The sequence below is a fragment of the Zonotrichia albicollis genome, chromosome 29 (assembly GCF_047830755.1).
Source record: "Zonotrichia albicollis isolate bZonAlb1 chromosome 29, bZonAlb1.hap1, whole genome shotgun sequence".
In the NCBI taxonomy this organism is placed as follows: Eukaryota; Metazoa; Chordata; class Aves; order Passeriformes; family Passerellidae; genus Zonotrichia; species Zonotrichia albicollis.
The window spans coordinates 2,678,201-2,700,555 of NC_133847.1; the positions used below are offsets into that span (position 1 = coordinate 2,678,201).

At 42.8% G+C, this 22,355-nt stretch overlaps 1 protein-coding gene across 7 annotated transcripts in view; it reads left to right on the forward strand.

The window, feature by feature from the left end:
• DOT1L (DOT1 like histone lysine methyltransferase) overlaps positions 1-22,355 on the forward strand; it is a 94,399-nt gene that overhangs the window by 42,785 nt on the left and 29,259 nt on the right. For all 7 annotated transcript variants that reach the window (XR_012577283.1, XM_074528956.1, XM_074528957.1 and 4 more), the window contains exons 8-15: positions 1,589-1,644; positions 4,836-4,915; positions 6,456-6,524; positions 11,722-11,828; positions 12,862-12,903; positions 14,905-14,988; positions 17,626-17,860; positions 19,246-19,359. Coding sequence is in view for 6 of the 7 variants with exons in the window: in XM_074528956.1 (XP_074385057.1) it covers positions 1,589-1,644; positions 4,836-4,915; positions 6,456-6,524; positions 11,722-11,828; positions 12,862-12,903; positions 14,905-14,988; positions 17,626-17,860; positions 19,246-19,359 (787 nt within the window). In the remaining variant the exon portion in view is untranslated. The remainder of the gene's footprint in view (positions 1-1,588; positions 1,645-4,835; positions 4,916-6,455; positions 6,525-11,721; positions 11,829-12,861; positions 12,904-14,904; positions 14,989-17,625; positions 17,861-19,245; positions 19,360-22,355) is intronic.

Here is a 22,355-nt window from a genome sequence, read left to right on the forward strand (position 1 = left end):
TTTAGAAACTGGTGGTGTGGAGGATGCCATAGAGGAGCTGACTTGCAAAAATTGTTAGAAAATAAACACAATTGCCTCTCATGTGGGTTTTCTTTGAGTTTCTCTTGGTCACCCAACCGTGGAGCTGTTCAGTATAAGAATAGATCAGGCTGAGACAAAATTATCTCCTAAAATCAATCTAGAGGTGGTGTCCACATATAGGCATCCAGAAATATCTTTCCTTATATGAGAAAAAAGTCTTCTTAGAACTTTTTTATTGTGAAATCTCTGGTTTAGATTTTGACAGTGCCCAACAAGATGTCCTTGGGTTGGATCTTTGGGTTCAGCTTCCATCTCATCCTTTGGTTTTATTACAGCAGAAATGTCCAAGGTGCTTCCCCTCCCACAGGTGGGAGATCACAGGAATTTATTCTGCTTTAACTCTGACTCCAGCCCAGCTGGTGGAACAGGTATTTCTGAATAACTTCAGCTACTCTTACCTGCTCTCTTCAGTTTCTGGCACTTCAGGCTCTTGACAAAGTTCTTGATCTCTTGCCTGAGATGTGCACTTTTCTCAGCCCTCCTGTGTAGCTGCAGGACATTTTGGTGCTTTTCCCCTTCATTTCTCCTGGAAGCAGCCCCATTCCTGTTGGCACCGTTGGCTTTGTCCCTCACAGTGGCTCAGGCAGGTTTGTCACCCCCTGTGTCCCTGTGTGGCACCAGGAGCTCCCTTTGGATGCTCCCAGCCCTGAGGGATGGAAGTTGTTCCAGAGTCTGCAACTTTGGAGTTGTCACTGATGAGAATTAGATGTGAAATCCTCCCTCCTTCCCAGACAGAGGAATCAGTGCAGGCAAAGGATCCTCAGCAGCTGCTTTGATGTTCCTGAGGTTCTGGCACAAACCTCATCTTCAAAGGGTGTCAGCAGCATTAATTAGAGACTTGCACCTTATTTTTTCTCTTTTCCTCTTATCTTCCTCCCCCAGCCCTCCTCACACAGCAGAGGTTTGGCCCATGGGCTCCTCTCTCATTTCCAGAACACAACTGAGGAGATTTCAGCTCTGTGCTCACCTGGGGTTGATGTGGTGTCACCAGAAAGGTGCTCCACAACCACTGAAGACATAACTGTACACTTATTTTCAAACAAGGCCTTTATGTTACTTCACTTCCAACTTGAAGGTGTTAGCAGTGCTCAGGATTTATATTTAGCAGCACAAAAACCAGATTGTTGTTTATGCAGTGCAGCAAGAGCCTGAATTGGGAGCCAGAGCTCCCAGCAGGAGCTGTTCCCAATCATGCTCAGCTCCCTGTGCTGAGGGGGGGTCCCCAGCCCTGGGGCCCTTCAGGAGCCATTTTCTGGGCAGTTTTGCAATGAGTGCCAGAGCTTTTGGCTCCTCCACAGAGCAGAACCCTTCCCATGCAGGAGAGGAGCTGAGGGTGGGAGCAGGGAGGGAGAAACCTCAGGGTCAGCTTTTCCTGCTCCACCTCTGCCTTTCCAGAAGGTTCCACTTGTCCCTGGTTGCTGTGGGCTCAGCTGGTGCAGCCTGTTTGTCCCTCTCTGGAGGGAGCCCTGTTAACCCCTCTGTGCTTCTGTTCTTTGTCTGCTTTCAGCTGGAAAGAGGTGACTTCCTCTCAGAAGAATGGAGGGAGAGGATTGCAAACACAAGGTACAGTACAGCACTTGAATGCTGCTTTCTGAGCTGGATATTTGGGAGTTTGTATAATGGAAATTGGGAGGCTGGCCAGCTTTTTATATAGAATTTCCATAGCAAATACCCAAAGTCTATCTGCCAACTCTTACAGTGGCCTCTTTAGATCCTGTTTTCTGACTAGAAGAATGGCTTGGAGTGCATGTCCCATGATATTCCATACAAGGGTGTATCCAAGATAAATTCTGCTTATAAGAGGAGCACAAACCTCCATTTGTTTTGCATATCCCTATAGTTCATGTCAGGGATTCTGGCAAAACTCCTTCTCTTGGCTATTGGGGCACCCAGGCTCACTTTCCCTCTTTTAAAAAGCAAAAGACCCAAGTGAGTTTATTTCAACTTAAATTGTAACTTCATTTCAACTAATTGTCTTGAAGATTTATTTATGTGGAGAACTAAATGCAGAGGGTTGGGAGCAGAAAGGGAGTAAATTTGTTAAAAGCAATAAAAGTCGTCTGTATTTTTAAAGCTTTGCATTCTTTCAGCCTTATGGCTAGAAAAAAAACTCTTTATTTTTTATATGACCTTCTGGGCCACCGTGTTATGTGGGGGAATGGAAGGCAGTTGTCAAAGAGAGCTCTGAAACCTTTGAGAGTTGTGGCAATTTCTGGATTTCTCCCAAAGCTCTGGTTGTGAGAGCCTGAGGAGGCGTCTGCCAGGCTGGTGACTCCTGCAGGATTCTGCCCCTCACTTTCTTCTGGAGGTGCCTTTTAATTTGTGGACAGACTTGTCCCAGCCTTGCAGCACACTTGGGTTTGGCTTGGTTGCTTGTTATTCCAAGTGCACAATCCTCTGCTGCCCGGGCAACTTTCCTCGGAATTAATTGAAATTTTTTTTAGAGAAATGTTTGGCTGCAGGAGCTCTGGCTGCACCCAGAAGTGCTGGGAGATGTTTGGTTTGTGTGGCATGGCACTCACTGTGTGTGTCAGTGCTGCTCCACCTCGCTCTGGGGCAGCATCTGGGAATTCTGGAATGGTTTGGGTTGGAAGGGAGCTTAAATTCCATCCAGTGCCACCTCTGACAGCTTCCTGCCCCTCAGGCCCTGCTCAGTCTGGCCTTGGACACTTGCAGGGATGGGGCTGCCACCAGGCCATGGTTCCTGTGTGTCCCAGGGCATCCCTGTGCTGTGGCTTGGCAAAGCCTCCTGGAAGGAGAGCTGAGCCCAGGGGGATTGGGGGTTCCTGTGCCCTGCACGCACTCACAGCATCCTGTGCCAGAGTGAGCACTGTGAAAACACATCTGCAGCCTCTGGCTTTCCCCTTCCTCTCCTGGATGTTTTCTAGTCCCATTAATGTGTTTGGCTCCTTTGCAAGGCCTTTTTTTCTTTTGGCACATGGGAAGGAGGAGGAAGAAACCCCTGCTCGCTTTACTTGCCAGGCAGGGTTTCCCAAATTTCCAAGAGCAAGGCGTAGCAAGAAGAACTTTTTTTTTTCCCCTTGGTGCATAAACATTTTTTTCATTCGTGGTTTTTAATAGCTTTGAGTGCTGCTCTTAAACTCCCTGTGTCCTTGTTGAACACATTTCATGTGTGGAGGCACTGGGAAGGGAATTTTCCTGCAAAGAAATCGGTTCTTCATGTGGGAACAATAGGCCAGGATGGATTTTACACTTCAGAGAATTCTGGAGTATCCTGAGCTGGAAGGGACCCTCAGGAATCAAATCCAGCCCTGTCCCTGCACAGCCACCCCAAACCCCACCCTGAGCAGCCCTGAGGGCTCTGTCAGTGAGGGGCTGGGAACACAAACCCTGTGAGGAACAGCTGAGGGAGCTGGGGGTGCTCAGCCTGGAGAAAAGGAGACTCAGGGGTGCCCCCATCGCTCTCTGCAGCTCCTGAAAGGGGCCTGTGCTCAGCTGGGCTGGGCTCTGTCTGCAGCAGCACTGACACAACCAGAGCACACAGCCTCAAGCTGCACCAAGGGAAATACAGGCTGGATATCAGGAAAAAAATATAGGTTGGATATTAGGAAGTTGGTGAGATCCTATCCTATAGGTAGGACATTAGGAAAAACCTAATTAGGATATTAGGAAAAAATTTAGGTTGGTTGTCAGGAAAAGGTTTTTTACAGAAAGGTTGATAAGTTCTGCAATGGTTGCCTGGGGAGGTGGTGCAGTCCCCATCCCTGGGTGTGTTTAACAAAGCCTGGATGTGGCACTGGGTGCCAGGGTTCAGTTGAGGGGTTGGGGCTGGGTTGGACTCGATGATCTTGGAGGTCTCTTCCAACCCAGTGATTCTGGAATTGTGTGATTGTGTGAATTCTGTAATTCTGTGTCCAAACACTCCTGCAGCTCTGGCAGCCTTGGCACCATTCCCTGGGCAGCCTGGGCAGTGCCCAGCAGCCTCGGGGGGCAGAACCTTGCCCTGAGCTCAGTGCCAAGCCCTGGCATGTTCATTCAGCAGGGAGCTCAAACACTTCCAAGAGGTGTTGAGGACTCTTGTTGCAGCCTGGGCACCAAATGGGCACCAGGGACAATTAATGCAGGCTGATTAGACCTTTAAACCAAAGGAGTGTCTATTTTTTAATCTGTGGTATGTTCTGGTTCTTTCCCAAGCCCTTTTATCATTTGTGGGACTCTGCCTCTGTGCAGATTTCTGTTTCCATATGATTGCTTTTTCCAGGAACAACCCCTCCCCTCATTGAATTTCTTAACCCAGAAGGAAAGATGTAACTCCTCTGTTGTGGGTAGGGCTGAAGTGCTGGGTTTAGGACAGGGAAAATGTGCTCAGAGGTCACTGTTTTCTGGCATTATGGGGAATTTGGAGCTGGAAGAGAAACAGATTGTCCAGAGCAGCTGTGGCTGCCCCACACCCCTGGAAATGTCCAAAGCCAGGTTGGACAGGGCTTGGAGCACAGTGGGAGGTGTCCCTGCCATGGCAGGGGTGGCACTGGATGGGCTTTAAGGTCCCTTCCAACCAAATAATTTTATGATTCTAAAATACATTTTGATATTTTGCTCTAAGATTTTAATCCCCACTATGAAGAGCTGAGTGTTGTTCTCTATATTTTGGGTTACAGGAGCTGTAGAGTTTGGGACAAGCAGGTTTGTCCATGGCAGGAGTGGCTGGGAAGGCTCCAGGTGGCTGTGCTGTGGCTGGGGGTCCTTGTGGGGTCCTCCTGGCTCTGATCTTTGACTGGATCCTTGTTTTGCAGTGTTATTTTTGTGAATAACTTTGCCTTCGGGCCCGAGGTGGATCACCAGCTGAAGGAGCGCTTTGCCAACATGAAGGAAGGTAAATCCAACTGGAGATGTTGGAAACCCTGTTTCCTCCTTGTTTTCTGACTCCTGTGGGAGCTGGGGTGGGAGGGAGGCTCAGATCCAGCTGGCAAAGCCAGGCCTTGGGATTTGTTCTGTGCCTTGGGGCCACAGCACAGTGGGATTTGTTCTCCTCCCCTTGGTGTCTGCCCACTCCTGCCTGGCTCCTTGGAGCATCCCCTCTGCTGGGAAACTGCAGCAGGGTTGGGGTGGGAGGAGCTGCTGGTCCATCCTTCCCTCTTTTGGGAGCCCACAAAACACCCAACAGCCAAGGCCAAATTCCTGGATCCCTGGCAGTGCCCGAGGCCAGGCTGGGCAGGGCTGGGAGCACCTGGGACAGTGGGAGGTGTCCCTGCCATGGCAGGGCTGGCACTGGGTGAGCTTTAAACTCCTTCCAAGCCAAGCCATTCCATGATTCTTGGCTGCAGAGGCACAGCTTTGGAAGGCCAGGCTGTAATTCCATACAGAATTCACTTCTCCTGTTCAGAGTTGGCTCATTTAGAGCCGGGTGTTAACTCCTGATTTTGGAAATGCTGGAGTCCCCAACCCTGGAAATGCTCCAAACCTGTGGGGAGGTGGCACCTGGGGACAGGGTTTAGTGGGATGGACTTTGATGGTTGGACTGGATGATTTTTAAGGTCTTTTCCAACCTAAATGCTTCCACAATTCCATAAAAACCTGCACAGTGTCACTGGGTGCTCCTGAGAAGCTTCACTGCACCCTGGGGACACCCCCTGACCCCATCCTGGCCTCTCCATTGCCCTGGGTGTCTTTTCTTTGCTCCTAACCACTGGGAAAAGCAACAATTTTACTTGGTTGTGGCAGAAATGACAGAAATAACAATTTCTGAAAAGAAAAATATGTGGTGTGAAGAAAGCAGCTGTGGCTTCCCATGGCAGAGCTTTGTGCTGAAATAAATAATGGGACTTTTGGGCTCTGCTGCAAACCATAAAACCCCCAAACTTAAGCTGTTTTCTTTAATTTAACTGGATTGTTTTTTAGTTTTCAAACTTGTTTAATGGTGGCTTGAGAGCAGTGGGAAGGTGGAGATGGTTCAAGAACCCTTTACAATGATGAAACTTGATTTCTCTTCCCAGAGTGTGCTTCAGGCTCTGCTGAATGACCCCAAATACCTATGAAATGAAGATTAGTGGCCTCTAAATTAAAAGGCTTTTGGGGTTTGTGTATGAAAGATCCCAAGTAGGATGGAGATAATTGAAATTTCTTTAGATTGCCACTGAGAATTAACATTGCTCTTTTTTTTCCAAGCATTTCAAATCTGTCATTTTAAATGATCCTTGAGGTGTCACCTGGCAGAATTCATGAATTTGCTTTCTTGAAGCTCTCAGAATGAGAATTAAGGGATTTATTTATTTTTTAATGCTATACCAGGGGCAGTTTTATAGGATTGCTCTTTAGGGCTCTGTACTGGGTTATATTTAATAAGTAGTTACTTCTAGAACAAATAATGGAGCTGACTGTGCTCTTTGTTTTTTTGTTTTTTCTTCTTTTTCCAGGTGGGAGAATTGTGTCCTCAAAACCTTTTGCACCTCTAAATTTTAGAATTAACAGTCGAAACTTGAGTGGTATGATTGCCCTTTTTATTGTTCATTACAGTTGTGGATGTTCATTATCTGAAAATGTCTGGGGGGGTGTTACTGCATTTTAGAGTTGTTTAAGTAGAAAATGCTGTTGGATTGGTAGAGCACATGAAGTGACAGGTACTTAAAATCAATTTAAAAAGAGGAGAGGACAATTTAAAAATCAATTTAGAATCAATTTAAAGAGAGGAGCAGACTCTTTTGATGGGGTTTGTGCTGCTGTGGTTTGGTGTTGGTTCCATCAATGTGTCCCTGAGCTGCAGAGAAATCAGGAGTTCAAGGGTGGGAATCATTCCTTGAGCCACAAAGAGCAGCCCTGACTCACAGGGGAGTTCCCTGCACCCTAAATCCAGGCAGGGAAATCCCACCAGGCCGGATTTCTAAGGCTTAGGGGTCATGGAGCCGAGATGAAGAGCTGGGGGTGCTCACCTGGACAGGAGAAGGCTCCAGAGACACCTCAGAGCCCTTTTGGGGCCTGAAGGGGCTCCAGGAGAGCTGCAGAGGGACTGGGGACAAGGCCTGCAGGGACAGGACACAGGGAATGGCTCCCACTGCCACAGGGCAGGGCTGGAAGGGAGATTGGGAATCAGGAATTGTGGAATCCATGCCTGGAATGGATTTCCCAGAGCAGCTGGGGCTGCCCCTGGATCCCTGGCAGTGCCCAAGGCCAGGTTGGATGGGGTTGGAGCAGCCTGGGATGGTTGAAGTATCCCTGCCATGGCACTGGATGGGCTTTGAGGTCCCTCCCAACTCAAACCATTTCAGGACTGTGTGAAATGTTCAGCTTTGAACTTCTGTGCTGTGCTTTGAGCAAACAAACCTCTCCCAGACACACCCAGGCCCTGGGTCTGGCTCATTGCCAGCACAGGGTCGTGGTTTCCTTCCCCTGTGAACAGGCCAGACTCGATGTTTGGCAGCCTTGTCCTCTGCAGGGACATGAGCTGCAGTTTAAGGAGCTTTTAGGACATTCCATGTGGTTGGGTTTGACCTTTTCAGACTTTGACTGTTGAACCTGGGCTGTCTGTGCAGAAGCTGGACTGATGTTCTTTGTGGGTCCCTTCCAGTTCAGGTTTTTAAATTAAATTTCTCAAGCAGAAGAGCAGTCCAAGCTGGGCTTTACATGTATTTACTGTATAAAATTTAGTCCAGTGCTAAATTTTCCTTAAATCAAACCCCCCTCATTCCCTCCCTGTGCAAACGTGGGGAGCAGCTCACTGAGTTCCAAATCTCAAACTGTGCTGTCTAATTTTGGCCTAAGCTGCTTTTGAAGAACAGTAATTTTTGGACTGTCATGAGGTAAATTGAGCCCTTGGGAGTTATTTTTAAGCTTGAATTCTTGTAGATGTACCACACATCAGGCACCCAAACCTGCACTTTTCTTCCCTATTTAAAATTCTCTTCTGGGGCCTCTGGTGGTTTGGAAACTTATTGAGTTTTGGGTGCTGGACTGCCAATTCTTTGGAGGCATGGAGTTGAAAATAAAAGGGAAAAAGGGTGGAATGATGCTCCTGGAACAACTGGGAGAGCTGGGAGCAGGCTGTCAGTTTGCTGATGAGGCAAAGAGAGCCTGAGTGAAGCTTGGATCCTCTTGCAGAGCCCACCAGAGCTTGAGGAAACCCAAAACTGCACTTGGAGATGTTTCAATTAGACCTGCCCACAAAAATACAGAGCTTTGGCCTCTCAAACCTTTTCTTCCCTGAATTTTTCCCATTCCCTCTCTCTCTGCTGCATTTGGGAGACTGAGGGCAGCTTGTGCTGCTGTTTCACCCCAGAACAGCCCTGCCAGTTGGGCCAGACCTTCATCCCATCCCAGCTCCCAGCCCAGCCTGCTTTCATTTGGAATCTTTTCTAGAATGCTGAACTCTCAGATCTCAGCTGTTATTTCATGCTGAGTGGAAATGCTGATGGTAAAATTATATTGAGATGATGGAGTTTGGATTGTGAGAGGCTCTAGCAAAAGGAGAACCAACAGCTTCCACCAGTAGGAAACTTCCAGGGATTCAGATAAAAGGTCCTTAAAAAATTATTTTGAGGGGGAATTGTGTGAGTAAATTTTAGGACTTAATCCCTTTCTAAGACCATGTTATGTTGATAAATACCAACATCAAATGAGCCTGTGTGGGATGTGGGCTGGGGCCTGTTCCAAGTGACACTCGCAGGGAAATGCCATCCCCAGCAGGGCCAGGGTCCTGCTCATGGAGCAGGGAATGTCCCCCAAGGATTTCCATCACACTTTTATTCATCAAGGCTTTTTTTGGTGCCTGAGCATGCCTTGAGTCACGTCTCACCTGTCTATCAAATACTCGGATCTGGAGTATGAACATTTAAATAATTTATACAAAACCCTGGGAAAGATCAAGCTTTAAGAAGGAGGAACCAGTTCTCTCAATTCCACTTTTGTCCTTAGTAGTTCCATGTGTGGGAAGAAGTGGAAATGTGGAAAGAGTTGGGACCAATGAAAACAAGTATTAAAATGTGGTTAAAATAGTGGTTGAGGTTGCTGAATCCCAAACCTTGCTTTTGGCCTCTTCTGGGTCATTTTTGTTTAATTAGAAACGTGCCATAATTTCTCCTGCAGCCCAGCCACTGGCTCAGTGCTTGTGGGAATGTTTAAGGCACATCCCCAAGCTATTAATTCTGGAGAACAAAACAAATATAGACAAGAAAGCAAACCCAAAACATGTTTGTGCCCAGTCCAAATATAGGGCAGCTGCAGCTGACAGGGGCTGGGCTGGTGACGTTCTGGGGCTCTTTAATTCATCCCTGTCACACACATGTGGTGTTCCTTGGAGAAGGGTCTGGGACAAGTTCTGCTGGCCAGAACGAGCTCACTCTGCACTGGCTGGCTCAAAGGTGCACGTCCCACACGTTGCTTTCCTGTGGGGTGCACGTAGCAAAAGAGGAAGGAGTTCCCTTGAAACTCCCAGCAGTGTTTTTTCCTGGAGGGTCTGCAAACCAGATTTCTCTGTGTTGGGTATTGTAAAATCAGAGCACTCCTGACCAAGGAAAATGATTGGCATCTGAGTCCATGGCTCTGGAATGCTGAATACTCACTTTATTAAAGCTGTATTTTACAATAATGAAAATATTTATATCATATTATATCATACTATATAATACTATACCATATAATATAATATCATAGTATAATTTATAATTAATATAATATAATATAATATTTAATATAATATAATAATATTCTATTATAGCATATTCTATCCTATATATTATATTATATTATGTTATGTTATGTTATGTTATGTTATGTTATGTGATGTTATTATATTATATTATATTATATTATATTATATTATATTATATTATATTAATTATATTATATTACATTTTATTATATTATTATTACATTATAGCATAGCATATTATAGCATTATACATTACATTATATTATATTACATTTTATTTTACTATACCATATAATATAATATCTAATATAAAATAACATTCTATTATATTCTGTTATGGCATATTGTATTCTATATATTATATTATATTATATTATATTATATTATATTATATTATATTATATTATATTATATTATATTATATTATATTATATTTATTATATTATATTATATTATATTTATTATATTATATTATGCTTACTTCTTAGTTTAGCTACTATGGAAAGCTTGTGACTATCACCTGTCAGTCCTGACACACATAACATGGATCTAATTGGTTTATAAATTAAAACACTATCACTAGAATCTAATAATTCAATTTTTTTAGGTAAATAATCTTCTAAAACATTCTACACATTCACAAAACAAAAGGAGCAGTAAATGAGATGAGAATTGTTTTCCCTCTATGCTTCTCCAGGGGAAAACCTGAGAGAGAATTCTGACTCTCTGTTCAGAGGGCATGTGAATATTGGAGTTGGTGTCTGCCTGGTGTCACCCCCTGATGCCCAGGGGTGCCAGGGGCAGTGCCAGGGGAGGATGGGGCTCTTGGACCCCCTCCAGGCCTGGGGGCTGGGCTGGGCAATGCCAAAGTCAACTCAGGCACCGCCATTCCCAGGCTCCGTGTGCTGACGGACGCCCCAATGCCCGGGGCCAGGGCAAACGGGGTGCTCTCCACCCCCCCAAATCCTCCTCTTCCTCACACGTGTGCTCCTGCACGTGTTTTTCCTCTGGGACTGTTTTGGGAGCAGCCAGGAGCCTGCAGCAGCATCCCCTCAGCTCAGAGGCTGTGGCGGGGCCAAGGTTGGGTTTGGCTCTGCTTTGGGCACGGAGCCAGCACCTGGAGCTGGAGCCATGGAGATGCTTGGGGAAGGTTCATCCCCCTGTGGGGATACTGTGCAGCACCCACAGCATCTGTGCAGGGAGAAATTGGGGTGCTGAGCTGCCCTGGGAGCTGGGGCAAAGGAGGTTCATCCCCCTGTGGGGATGCTGTGTAACACCCATGTCATCTTGGATAATGCTGTGAGAAATGCACTGCTTGTTCATGGCCATAAATAGGAAGTATTGATTGTGTTCTGAGTTTTGAGGGAAATTTTGAGGGAAAAGTTGGGGTGCTGAGTTGCTCTGGGAGCTGTGGCAAAGGTTGTTTGTTCCCACTGTGGGGATACCCTGCAGCACCCACATCATCTTGGGTAATGCTGTGAGAAATGCACTGCCTGTTCATGGCCATAAATAGAAAGTATTGATTGTGTTCTGAGTTTTGAGGGAAATTTTGAGGGAAAATTTGGGGTGCTGAGCTGCTCTAGGAGCTGTGGCAAAGCAGGTTCATCCCACTGTAAGGATACTGTGCAGCACCCACATCATCTTGAGTAATGCTGTGAGAAGTGCACTGCCTGTTCATGACTGAAAATATAAAGTGTTGATTGTTTTCTGAGTTTTGAGGGAAATTTTGAGGGAAAAGTTGGGGTGCTGAGCTGCCCTGGGAGCTGTGGCAAAGGTTGTTTGTTCCCACTGTGGGAATACCCTGCAGCACCCACATCATCTTGGGTAATGCTGTGAGAAATGCACTGCCTGTTCATGGCCATAAATAGAAAGTATTGATTGTGTTCTGAGTTTTGAAGGAAATTTTGAGGGAAAAACTGGGGTGCTGAGCTGCTCTGGGAGCTGTGGAAAGGGAGGGATGGCAGGGCGAGATGCTGGAGTGCTGAGAGTGCCCAAAATTGTCACTGTGTCCCCTAACCAGGTGCTGTCTCCTCCCACAGATATTGGCACTATCATGAGGGTTGTGGAGCTGTCACCACTGAAGGGCTCTGTGTCCTGGACAGGGAAGCCAGTCTCCTACTACCTGCACACCATTGACAGAACCATAGTGAGTACCAGGGCTGCCTGTGCCCTGCTCCTGGCAGCCCTGTCAGCTCCTCATCCTTCTGCCTGGCCTTGTGTTCCTGTCCCTTTGTGGGTTACACACCTGAGTGTGCAAACCGCCCGCTCCAGGGTTGCACACACACCCTGGGGGTGAGGGCAGTGCTGGTTTACTGAAGCTGCAGAGATTCACTGGTGAAATTCCTTCTGTAGCTGCTCAGAATTGGGCTCTGCTGCTGTCTTTTCCTCACAAAGCAAAGACTCAGTGGGGCTTTGATTCCTCTGTGGTGCACAGACCATTTTATTCAGTCATATTCAACCAGTAAATCTCAATTTTAGTAAAATTCTCAGCTGCTGTAGAAGCAGCCCAAGCTCCATGACAATGATGCATTCACTGTTTTTTTTTTAATTAAACAAACAAAAAAAAAAACCCCAACAAACCAACTAACAACAACAGAATAAATAAATAACAACAATAAATAACCCATACAACAGCCCCCACCAAAAAACCACCAACCCCCCCACCAAAGAGCCCCCAAGCCCCTCATAAAACCCAACAAACCCTTTGAAAACTGAAAATTTCATGGAGGAAATTTTTATCCAAATCATTTATCCAACCCCAAGGTTTTTGCAGTGGGATAATAATGCTGTTTTCCTCCCTCTGCTGTAGTCTAATAAAGCTTTTGTTCAGGAATGTGCCAGAGTGCAGATAAATGGTGGAGTATGAGGGTGCAGCAGCTTCAGTGCAAATAATTTCATTGAAAATCAGCCTGTGCTGAGGGGAGATATGTGACACAAAGCTCTAAAACAAGGCCAGGAGTGGTGGGGATGATAAAACCTTGTAGAGGTTGGATTATGCCCTGTTACACAACAGGCTGGGTGCCTGAAAAGAATGAATGTAAATGGCTTCTTGATGGAGCTTATCAAAGCAAAGCAGTCACAATTTCTGCAGTTCTGCACTTGTTTTAAGCTAATATTTTATTCTTCTGTGTTCATCTGTCATGGTTTTGAGGATGACTCTCTTCTGTTTCTATTTTCAGCTTGAAAACTATTTTTCTAGTCTCAAAAATCCAAAACTCAGGGTAAGTAAGTTTCAATCATTTTCTGTAGAAAACTCAGAGTTAAGGGAGCAGCCACTGTGAGGAATTTAATCACAGGTGGACAGAATTGATTGGAAATCAGATTTTCTTGCTAGGCAAAGAACATGGAGCTAATTGAAGGGAAGTCTCAGATGCCATCAAGCACTAATTCAATCATGTCCAAGGGATTTCTAATAGAGAATTAATGGGGCAGCCCCAAGGTGCTTTTACCTTGCACTGGAGGTCTGTAATGAGCTATTTCTTCATTAAAGAACTGGAATTAAAGAAGGGAATGATGGTTTGAATCTGTCCCAGAGCTCAGCTCCTGAAATGAAGCTGAGCAATGCTCTGAAATGTTCCTTTTGGGATGTGCCATTGGAGGCACAGAGTGAGTTGTCATTTGCTGCAGTCTGGGCTGTTACATGTGGAATTCAAATGCCAGAGAGTTTTTGGGGCTGTGCAGGGCTGGGTTAACCTGAAATAATCAATGGATTCCCAGGGAGAGAATTAATTGAGGCCACTTAATTTAAAATTTCAGGTGAATGTTCATCCTCAGGCTGACTGGCTCTGTTAAGAACAGACTCATGGGGGCTCTGAAAGGGAATTATTTCAGATTGCTCCACTCAAATTTGGGGCAAAAAAAACTTCTTAGAGAAAATAAAATAAAAATCAGGGTATTTCTGACCTTCCCTGCTTTTCACACTTAAATCTGCCACTGGTTTGGTTGATAATGTGCTTAAATCAAAGGAGTGTTGGAAATACCAGAAATCTTAAGCAGATTAAACCTCTGGAAGGTGCAGGAAAGGCTTTGACTGAGCCCTTGGAAATTTCCTGTCTAAAAGAAGGTTTTTTTTTTTTTCTGAGAGAAAAAGAGATTTTTCTCTGAACAGGGAAATTTCCTGTCAGCCTGGGAGAAAATCAGTCTGAAAAGTTGCTGGTTTTTCTTTATTAGTCACCTCAAAAAACTTGGCTGAAGTTGAATGAGATGATGATTAATGGCTTTGCCATTTCCAGTTGTGCAAGATTTTTAATGTGTCACCATGAAATGTTGGGGACGTGGGAAGCTATTAAAGTGCACAATATTATTTATTATTATTACTATTATCATCATCATTATCATTATCATTATCAATTATATCTATTTATTTCTTCTTATTATTGTTTTTGTTATTATTGTTAGTGTTATTAGTATTAGTATCGTTACTATTGTTATTTAATCATAATAATGTATATATACTATATTTCTATATATATTTTACCATATTATTTACAGATGATATATATATTAAATAATAGTAATAATGACGATATCAACACTAACACTATTAATATAATATTAATATATTATTGATATAGTATTTCAATCCTATTTTTATTGTTATTATTATATGTGTTATTACTATTATTGCTATTATCATTGACATTGTTATTTAATGAAAATCATGTGTATATGCTATATTTTAATATATATTTTACCACATTATTTACATATTATATATATAAAATAATAACAACAATAATAACAATGTCAACACTCATAATAATAATATTAACACTTTTAATAGAAGATTAATATAGCAATAATATAATGTAAATATTATATTTGTTGGTAGTGATGATGATGACAATAATTAATAATAATAATAGTAATAATAGTAATAATAGTAGTAATAGTAATAGTAATAGTAATAGTAATAATAATAATAATAATAATAATAATAATAATAATAATAATAATAATAATAATAATAATAATAATAATAATAATAATAACCTTGAACCTGATACAGCACTATGGGGCTGGGAGGGGAGAATATTGGAAGAGTTGAGATTTAATCCCCTCTGGAGGTGGAAAAGGATTTGTTCACACCTGAGTGTGGCCTGAGGCAAGGGGAGGTTTGTTCCCTTTTCTTGTGGAAAATGAAGCCTGGAAAGAAGATGATTTGCATTAAAAAGTGATAAACACATAAACAAATGGTGCAATGTCCCCTGCCTTGTCCCCAGGAGGAACAAGAGGCAGCTAGACGTCGTCAACAAAGAGAAAACAAAAGCAACACAACGACTCCAACCAAGGTCCAAGAAAACAAGGTGAGCATCCTGCATTTGTGGGGGCTGAGTGGTTCCTGAGGCTGAGTCAGGAGGAGCCTCTGGGGGAAGGTTTTACTCTGGAGCTGGTGCTGTGCCCAAAAATATGATGGAGTGAGTTAATAAAAGCTGCTCTTGGGAGTTGCACCACAAATTCTGGAAGGATAAAAAAAAAAAAGGTGTTGCAAGATGAATAGTTGGTTGTCCACCCTCGCTTGCATCCAGCAGGAGTTTGCAGAGCTGTCCCTGAGTCACAGCCCACTGAATGGAGCTCAGAGTGTGCTGAGTCTTCTGCAAAGACTCATTTCCTTTCTTGGGTAATGCTGTGGGAAAGGCACTGCCTGTTCATGGCCAAAAATATAAAGTATTGATTGTGCTCTGAGTTTTGAGTGAAATTCAGTTGAGGAATGTAGTCAGGGAAGGATGAATAATCAGCTTTTGTTAGACAGCAGGTACAGATTGAACAGAATCACAGAACAGTTTGGCTGGAAGGGACCTCAGAGCCCACCCAGTGCCACCCCTGCCATGGCAGGGACACCTCCCACTGTCCCAGGCTGCTCCAGGCCCTGTCCAGCCTGAGAGGCCTCTTGCTTGGGTGGTGCTGCTTTTCTTCATCTTGCAATATTTGGCCCAAAATATCTTGAAATGTTCAGAGAATCCCAGAATGGTTTGGGTTGGAAGGGACCTCAGAGCCCATCGAGTGCCAGCCCTGCCATGGCAGAGACACCTCCCACTGTCCCAGGGTGCTCCCAGCCCTGCCCAGCCTGGCCTTGGGCACTGCCAGGGATCCAGGGGCAGCCCCAGCTGCTCTGGGAAATCCATTCCAGGCATGGATTCCACAATTCCTGATTCCCAATCTCCCATCCAGCCCTGCCCTGTGGTTGTGGGAGCCATTCCCTGTGTCCTAAAAAGTCATCCTAAAAAGTCCCTTTTTTCCCCACCACATTCTTGATTCTTGTCTCAGAGGCTCCAGAGGAGGCCACTAAGCTCATCTTAGGGCTGGAGAACCTTTCCTATGGAGACAGGCTGAGACACCACTGGGGCTGAGCCCTGAGCCTCCTTTTCTCCAGGCTGAGCCCCCCCAGCTCCCTCAGTCCCTCCTGGTGCTCCCAGCCCTGCCCAGCCTGGCCTTGGGCACTGCCAGGGATCCAGGGGCACCACCCTGTGCCAGGGCCTGCCCACCCTCACAGGGAACAATTCCTGATTCCCAATATCCCACCCAGCCCTCCTGAAGTTCCCCTCCCTCAGTGTTTCCTTTTCTTTAATGAATTGTTGGGCTAGATTTTTCCTGACTTAGAGATGGGGCAACCAAGAAGTGCTTTAAAAACTTTTATTCTATTTTTAATCCCATTAGAAGGATGAGACATTACAGATGTTATAATTCACACCATCACAATCAGAAGCCAACTATTTCCTAATTACAATGCATTTTAAGCATCTCTTGGCTTATCAGTTTTGGCTGCTTAGGCTGTAAATGCCTTAAAGCCAATCATCTAAAATTACCCCTCATTGGTCCCACTACAATGCAGCTTTCATAGTTTAATTTCTCTAAAGTGTTTAGTCTTTTTTGTAAAGCTACCTTTTAAAACTTGTTTCTAGTTCCATTTCTCTCTCAACAATGTCTGTCCTGTTCCATGGCATTTCTAAGTCAGTATTTCTTATGTCAGAATTTACATACAGATATGCACTGTGTTAGCCTTCTGTCAAACTTTAAAAATTTAACTGTCACAAACGGTAAGAAACTGAAAATTTAAAAATTTTCTACAAATCCATTTCCCTCAATGAATGAGTCTAGAAGAGAATGAGCACAATCCCTTGGGAACAACTCTTATCCTAAGCAAGTCCACTTCCCTGGCAAATTATTGCACTGCAGTGCATCAGTTTACTTTCAGAAATATTATTTCATATATATCATATATATATGTAAAATATGAGAAATATATTTCAATAATAATAGTGGAACACCATTATTTCTGATATTATATATGTATCATATCAGAAATAGATTTCATTGATAAAAATGAAACCATTATTTCTGATATGTTTTATAATTTATATATCATATCAGAAGTAGATCTCAATAATAATGAAGAAACACCATTATTTCTGGTGTTAAATATATATATATGTGTGTGTGTGTATAATCAAGAAACACCATTACATATGTAAACATTATATATATATATAATGTTTATATATATATGATATCAGAAATATATTTCAATAATAATGGAACACCATTATTTCTGATATGATATATCACATACATATAATATTAGAAATATATTTCATTGATAAAAATGAAACACCATTAATTCTGATATGATATATCATTTATATATCATATCAGAAATATATTTCATTGATAAAAATGAAACACCATTTTTTCTGATATATATATAATACCAGAGATAGATTTCATTAATAAATATGATATATCACATATTTTATATATAATATCAGGAATATATTTCATGAATAATAATGAAACACCATTTTTTGTGATATCATATATCATATATATATAATATATCAGAAATGTGTTTCATTGATAAAAATAAAACACCATTAGGAATGTTTGCTGAAAAGGAATGTTGCATTATGAGGTAGAAATGACCAAAGTTTTTCAAAACCCCTCAGGATTCTGGTGCTGAAGAAGAAAAAGCTGCAGCAAATTCTGTTAAAAAGCCATCTCCCTCCAAGGCCAGGAAGAAGAAGCTGAGCAAGAAGGGCAGGAAAATGGCGGGGAGGAAACGAGGGCGCCCCAAGAAAATGAACACGGCGAGCACTGAGCGCAAGACCAAGAAGAACCAAACTGCACTAGAAATTCTGCACGCTCAGACTGTCTCCCAGACATCCTCATCCTCTCCTCAGGGTGAGTGCAGGGCTGTGCAGGAGCCTGGATGAGTCTCTGAAGCTCTGCATGTGCTGGTTGTTCCTTTGTGGCCAGGTTGGGTTGGGTTTTGTGGCATGAATTCCATGTTGTCACCAGAGCAGAGCTGTCCTTTAGGAGGTGGTGGTGGGATTGATGGTGATGGATGTTGTCGGATCTCAGCATCTCAGTCCTGAGGTGCCGAGCCACCGAGAGCACCCTTGGGGGGCTCGGGAGTCCTGGAATGTTCCAGAAGTGTCTGGTGGCTGGACTTTGATCCTACACAGGAGACGACACCTGTATGAGGACAGGAGGGTTTCACCGGGGTGAATGGTGAAGGGATTAGTTAATTAGAGAGTGAAACACAGGGTTTAGGATTTCTGTACAGGGGGGTTTAGAGAAATAAGATGGAGGAATTGGGGCGTGTCCTGTCCTCCTTCTTCTTCTTCTCCTCCATCTTCTGTGGTGATGGTGGCACTTTGGGATTGGTCATTACTAAAAGTGCACCGGGCAATAAGGGTGAAAGGTATTGGGGAAGAATGATAAATATTGTACACGTAACTTTGGGTATAAAGATAGGGGACTGTCCGGAGGGCAGGGGAGTGTGCTCATGGCTGGCTGCTGAGCAGAGCTCTGTCAGGCTGAAAGAAAATCTTTTAGATAAACAATTAATAAACATAAAAACCAAAAGAAGAACTGAAGCCTCTTCTCGTCCTTTGATACGCGGCTGCCCCAAGGCCACCCCGGGCCCTTCCAGGCCCTCCAAACAGCCGAAAACCGGACAGGATGTGGGTGGGATTAATGAATTGATGGTGATTAATGTGTTAATGGTGATGAAATTCGTGTACTGATGGTTTGGGGGTGGGATTAATGGTGATGGATGGTGATGAATGCATTGATGGGGCTGGGGGTGGGATGTGTCTGTGGGTACTCAGCCAGGAGCTGGGGCTGTTGTCTTCTCTGAGCTGCTGCTCTTAGGATGGACCACAGAGAACCTTCTAAACATTTGGAGCAGTGTGTGGACGTGTTTGGAGCTCTGTGTTGATGGACTAAGCTGCTGGATCTCATTGCAAATCCTCCTCTGTGCCCCACCTGGCAATGCTGACTTAGAATCACAGAATCCTGGGTTGGTTTGGCTTTAAAGAGACCTCAGAGCCCATCCAGTGCCACCCCTGCCATGGCAAGGACACCTTCCACCATCCCAGGCTGCTCCAAGCCCTGTCCAAGCCAGCCTTGGACACTGCCAGGGATGGTCCTTCCCAGCCCAAACCAATGCCAGGATTCTGTGCCATGTTTTCAGGATTCTGTGCCATGTTTTCAGTGGCCAAGCTCCTGTCCTTGTCCCAAACACTGGGTGCTGACCTGAGGTTGTGTTTGTGTCTCTCCAGATGCCTACAAGTCACCTCATAGCCCATTTTTCCAACTACCTCCTAAAGTGCAACGGCATTCGTCCAACCAGCTCCTGGTGGCACCCACCCCCCCTGCACTACAGAAGCTGCTAGGTAAGGCCTGCCCACCCCCTTTGGGGTTTGTTATGGGGTAGGATGGGATTCTCTCTTCCCCACCTTCCCCTGCCTGCCCCACATCTGTCAGAACCCAGGACATTGCTCTGGCTGCCCTGGAGCGCTCCAGACTCTGGCAAAGGGCTCAAAAACCTTGGCACTGAGTCACAAACACCTGTGCCTTCCATTTTAGCCCGTGGAAACAATTCCCAACTTTGTGTGAAGGGTTACAAGCCACAAGGGTTTGAATAGAATGATAGTGAATTTATTACCAAGTGAAAACGTAGAATTTTAGAGTTTTTAGAATGAGGGTTCAAGAAGCAAGATAGAAGAATTTGGGCATGTCCTTCTTTCTCCTTCTTCTTGTCCTCCATTTTCTGCTGTGATGGTGACACTTCTGGGTTGGTTTAGAGTAGAGACAGACTGTCTAGCATAGGTGATAGGTATTGGAAAATTATTGTAAATAAAGTACAGGTAGTTTTTGGTATAAAAAGCCAACACCACCCCAAGGGTGGTCTGTGCCACAACCCAACCTGCTGGGCAGATCTCAGCAGGGCAGAGAAAGAATTTATTAGCTAAAAAAAAATAAACAGCCTTGAAAAGCAGAGCTGAAGAATCCCAACTTCTTTGAGCCTGAAGCTAAGAAAAAAAAGAGTTTTGATAGCTCAAGAGCCATTCCAGCAACAACTCAGAACCTGAGTTCTGAGTTCAACATCCTTGGGCAGCAGCACAAGGCCCCCACTCCTGCTGAAGTTGGTGTTTCACTCTGCATTGATTCTCTGATGTTGCTTCAGCTCTCCTGTGGCACAACAGGCAGTGAGCCTGGATTTAGTCAGAAACAGCTTTATTTGAAATGAAACCATTCTCTTAATCCTGGGGAAATCACTCTGTTGTGGATTTGTGAGGGTTTTCAAGACGAGGTGAAAAATGTGAAATTATTTCAAGTTTTCAGAAAGTTGATTTATTATTTCTTGATATTATATAATAATAATAATATTATTATATATTATATAATAATTACATTATATTATAATAATATAATATATATTATATAATAATATATAATATATAATATATAATATATAATATATAATATATAATATATAATATATAATATTATATATTATATAATAAATAAATTATGTTATAATATATAATATATATATTTATTTATGAATAACATTATATAATGCCATAATATATATATAATATCCTTTTCCATAATGTCATATTATATCCCATAATATCCCGTAATATCCCATAACATAACATAATAGATATAATATATAATATATTATTGTATTATACATCAATATATCAATTTATATTATATTATATTATATTATATTATATTATATTATATTATATTACATTACATTACATTACATTACATTACATTATATTACATTATATTACATTATATTACATTATGTCGTACAATACCATATTTTAATTACATATATGGTATAATATAATATATCACAATATATCATAATGTGTCATATCATATTACATAATATTATATGATATGACATTATATTATGAAAATGATGTATTAAAACTATACTTAAGAAAGATAAAGGAAATATCAGAAAGCGAGACAAGAAGGATTATAAAAACCTGTGACACAGCTAGCTGTGATTAGCCCTTAATTAAAAATAATTCACATGTTTGGATAAACAATTTCCATTTACATTCTAGAGGAACAAAACATGGACAAGCTGAAGCTTCTTAGGAGAAAAATCCTAAAAAAAAGGGATTTTTCATAAAATATCCTGGTGACACCACTCCAATTCCTCTCATGGCTGATTCCTGGTGCAGGAGAGGGAAAAAGAGGGATTTAAAGGGATGTTTAGTGCAAAAAGAGTGATTTTGAGGGATATTTTGTGGGAAAAGTGATTTTTTTTAAGGGTTTTTTTGTGGCAAAAGTCATTTTTGAGGGATATTTTACGGGAGATTTTGGCAAAAGTGTGATTTTTTGAGGCAAAAGTGTGATTTTGAGGGATGTTTTGTGGCCAAAGAGTGATTTTTGAAGGGTTATTTTGTGGCAAAGAATAATTTTTGGAGGGATGTTTTGTGGGATAATTTGTGGCAAATGAGTCTGTTTTGAGGGATACTTTGTGGCAAAGGAGTGTTTGGGGGTTTTTTTTGTTTTTTTTAAGGGTTATTTTGTGGCAAAAGAGATTTTTGAGGGATATTTTGTGTCAAAAGTGATTTTGAGGGATGTTTTGTGGTAAATAATAATGATATTTGAGGGATATTTTGTGGCAAAAAAATGACTTATAGGGCTCTTTTGGCCAAAGAGTGATTTTGTGGGATATTTTGTGGCCAAAAGATGATTTTGAGGGATGTTTTGTGGCAAAAGTGTGACTTTTGAGGGATGTTTTGGCCAAAGAGTGATTTTGAGGGATATTTTGTGGCCAAAGGATGATTTTGAGGGATGTTTTGTGGCAAATAATAATGATTTTTGAGGGATATTTCGTGGCCCAAGAGTGATTTGAAGGGATATTTTGTGGCAAATTAGTGATTTTTGTGGGATGTTTTGAGGCAGGGTGGATGGGGCCATGGTTTCCATGGATCCAAGAGTTCCTTTTGTGCCAGGAGAGGAATTTCCAGCCTGTTCCTAAATCCATCCTCAATGGCTTAGTCTGACTTAGAGTCCAAATCAAAAGCAAGGGAGAGACAAGTGAGGAGAGGTGGCCAGGGAGAAAATGGGGGCAAACAGGGGCATGGCATTTACCCTGCTGAAATTCTTCATCTGTTTTATTTCAATTTTGTCTATTTATTTTTATTTATATTTTATTTCCATTTTTAATGGTTTGATCTGAATTTGGGTCCATTTCAAATGCAAGGGAGAGACACATGAGGGGAGGTGGCCAGAGGGGAAATAGGGGCAGACAGGGGCATGGCATTAACCCTGCTGAAATTCCTCATCTGATTTATTTTTATTTTATCTATTTATTTTTATTTATTATTCTATTTCCATTTTTAATGGC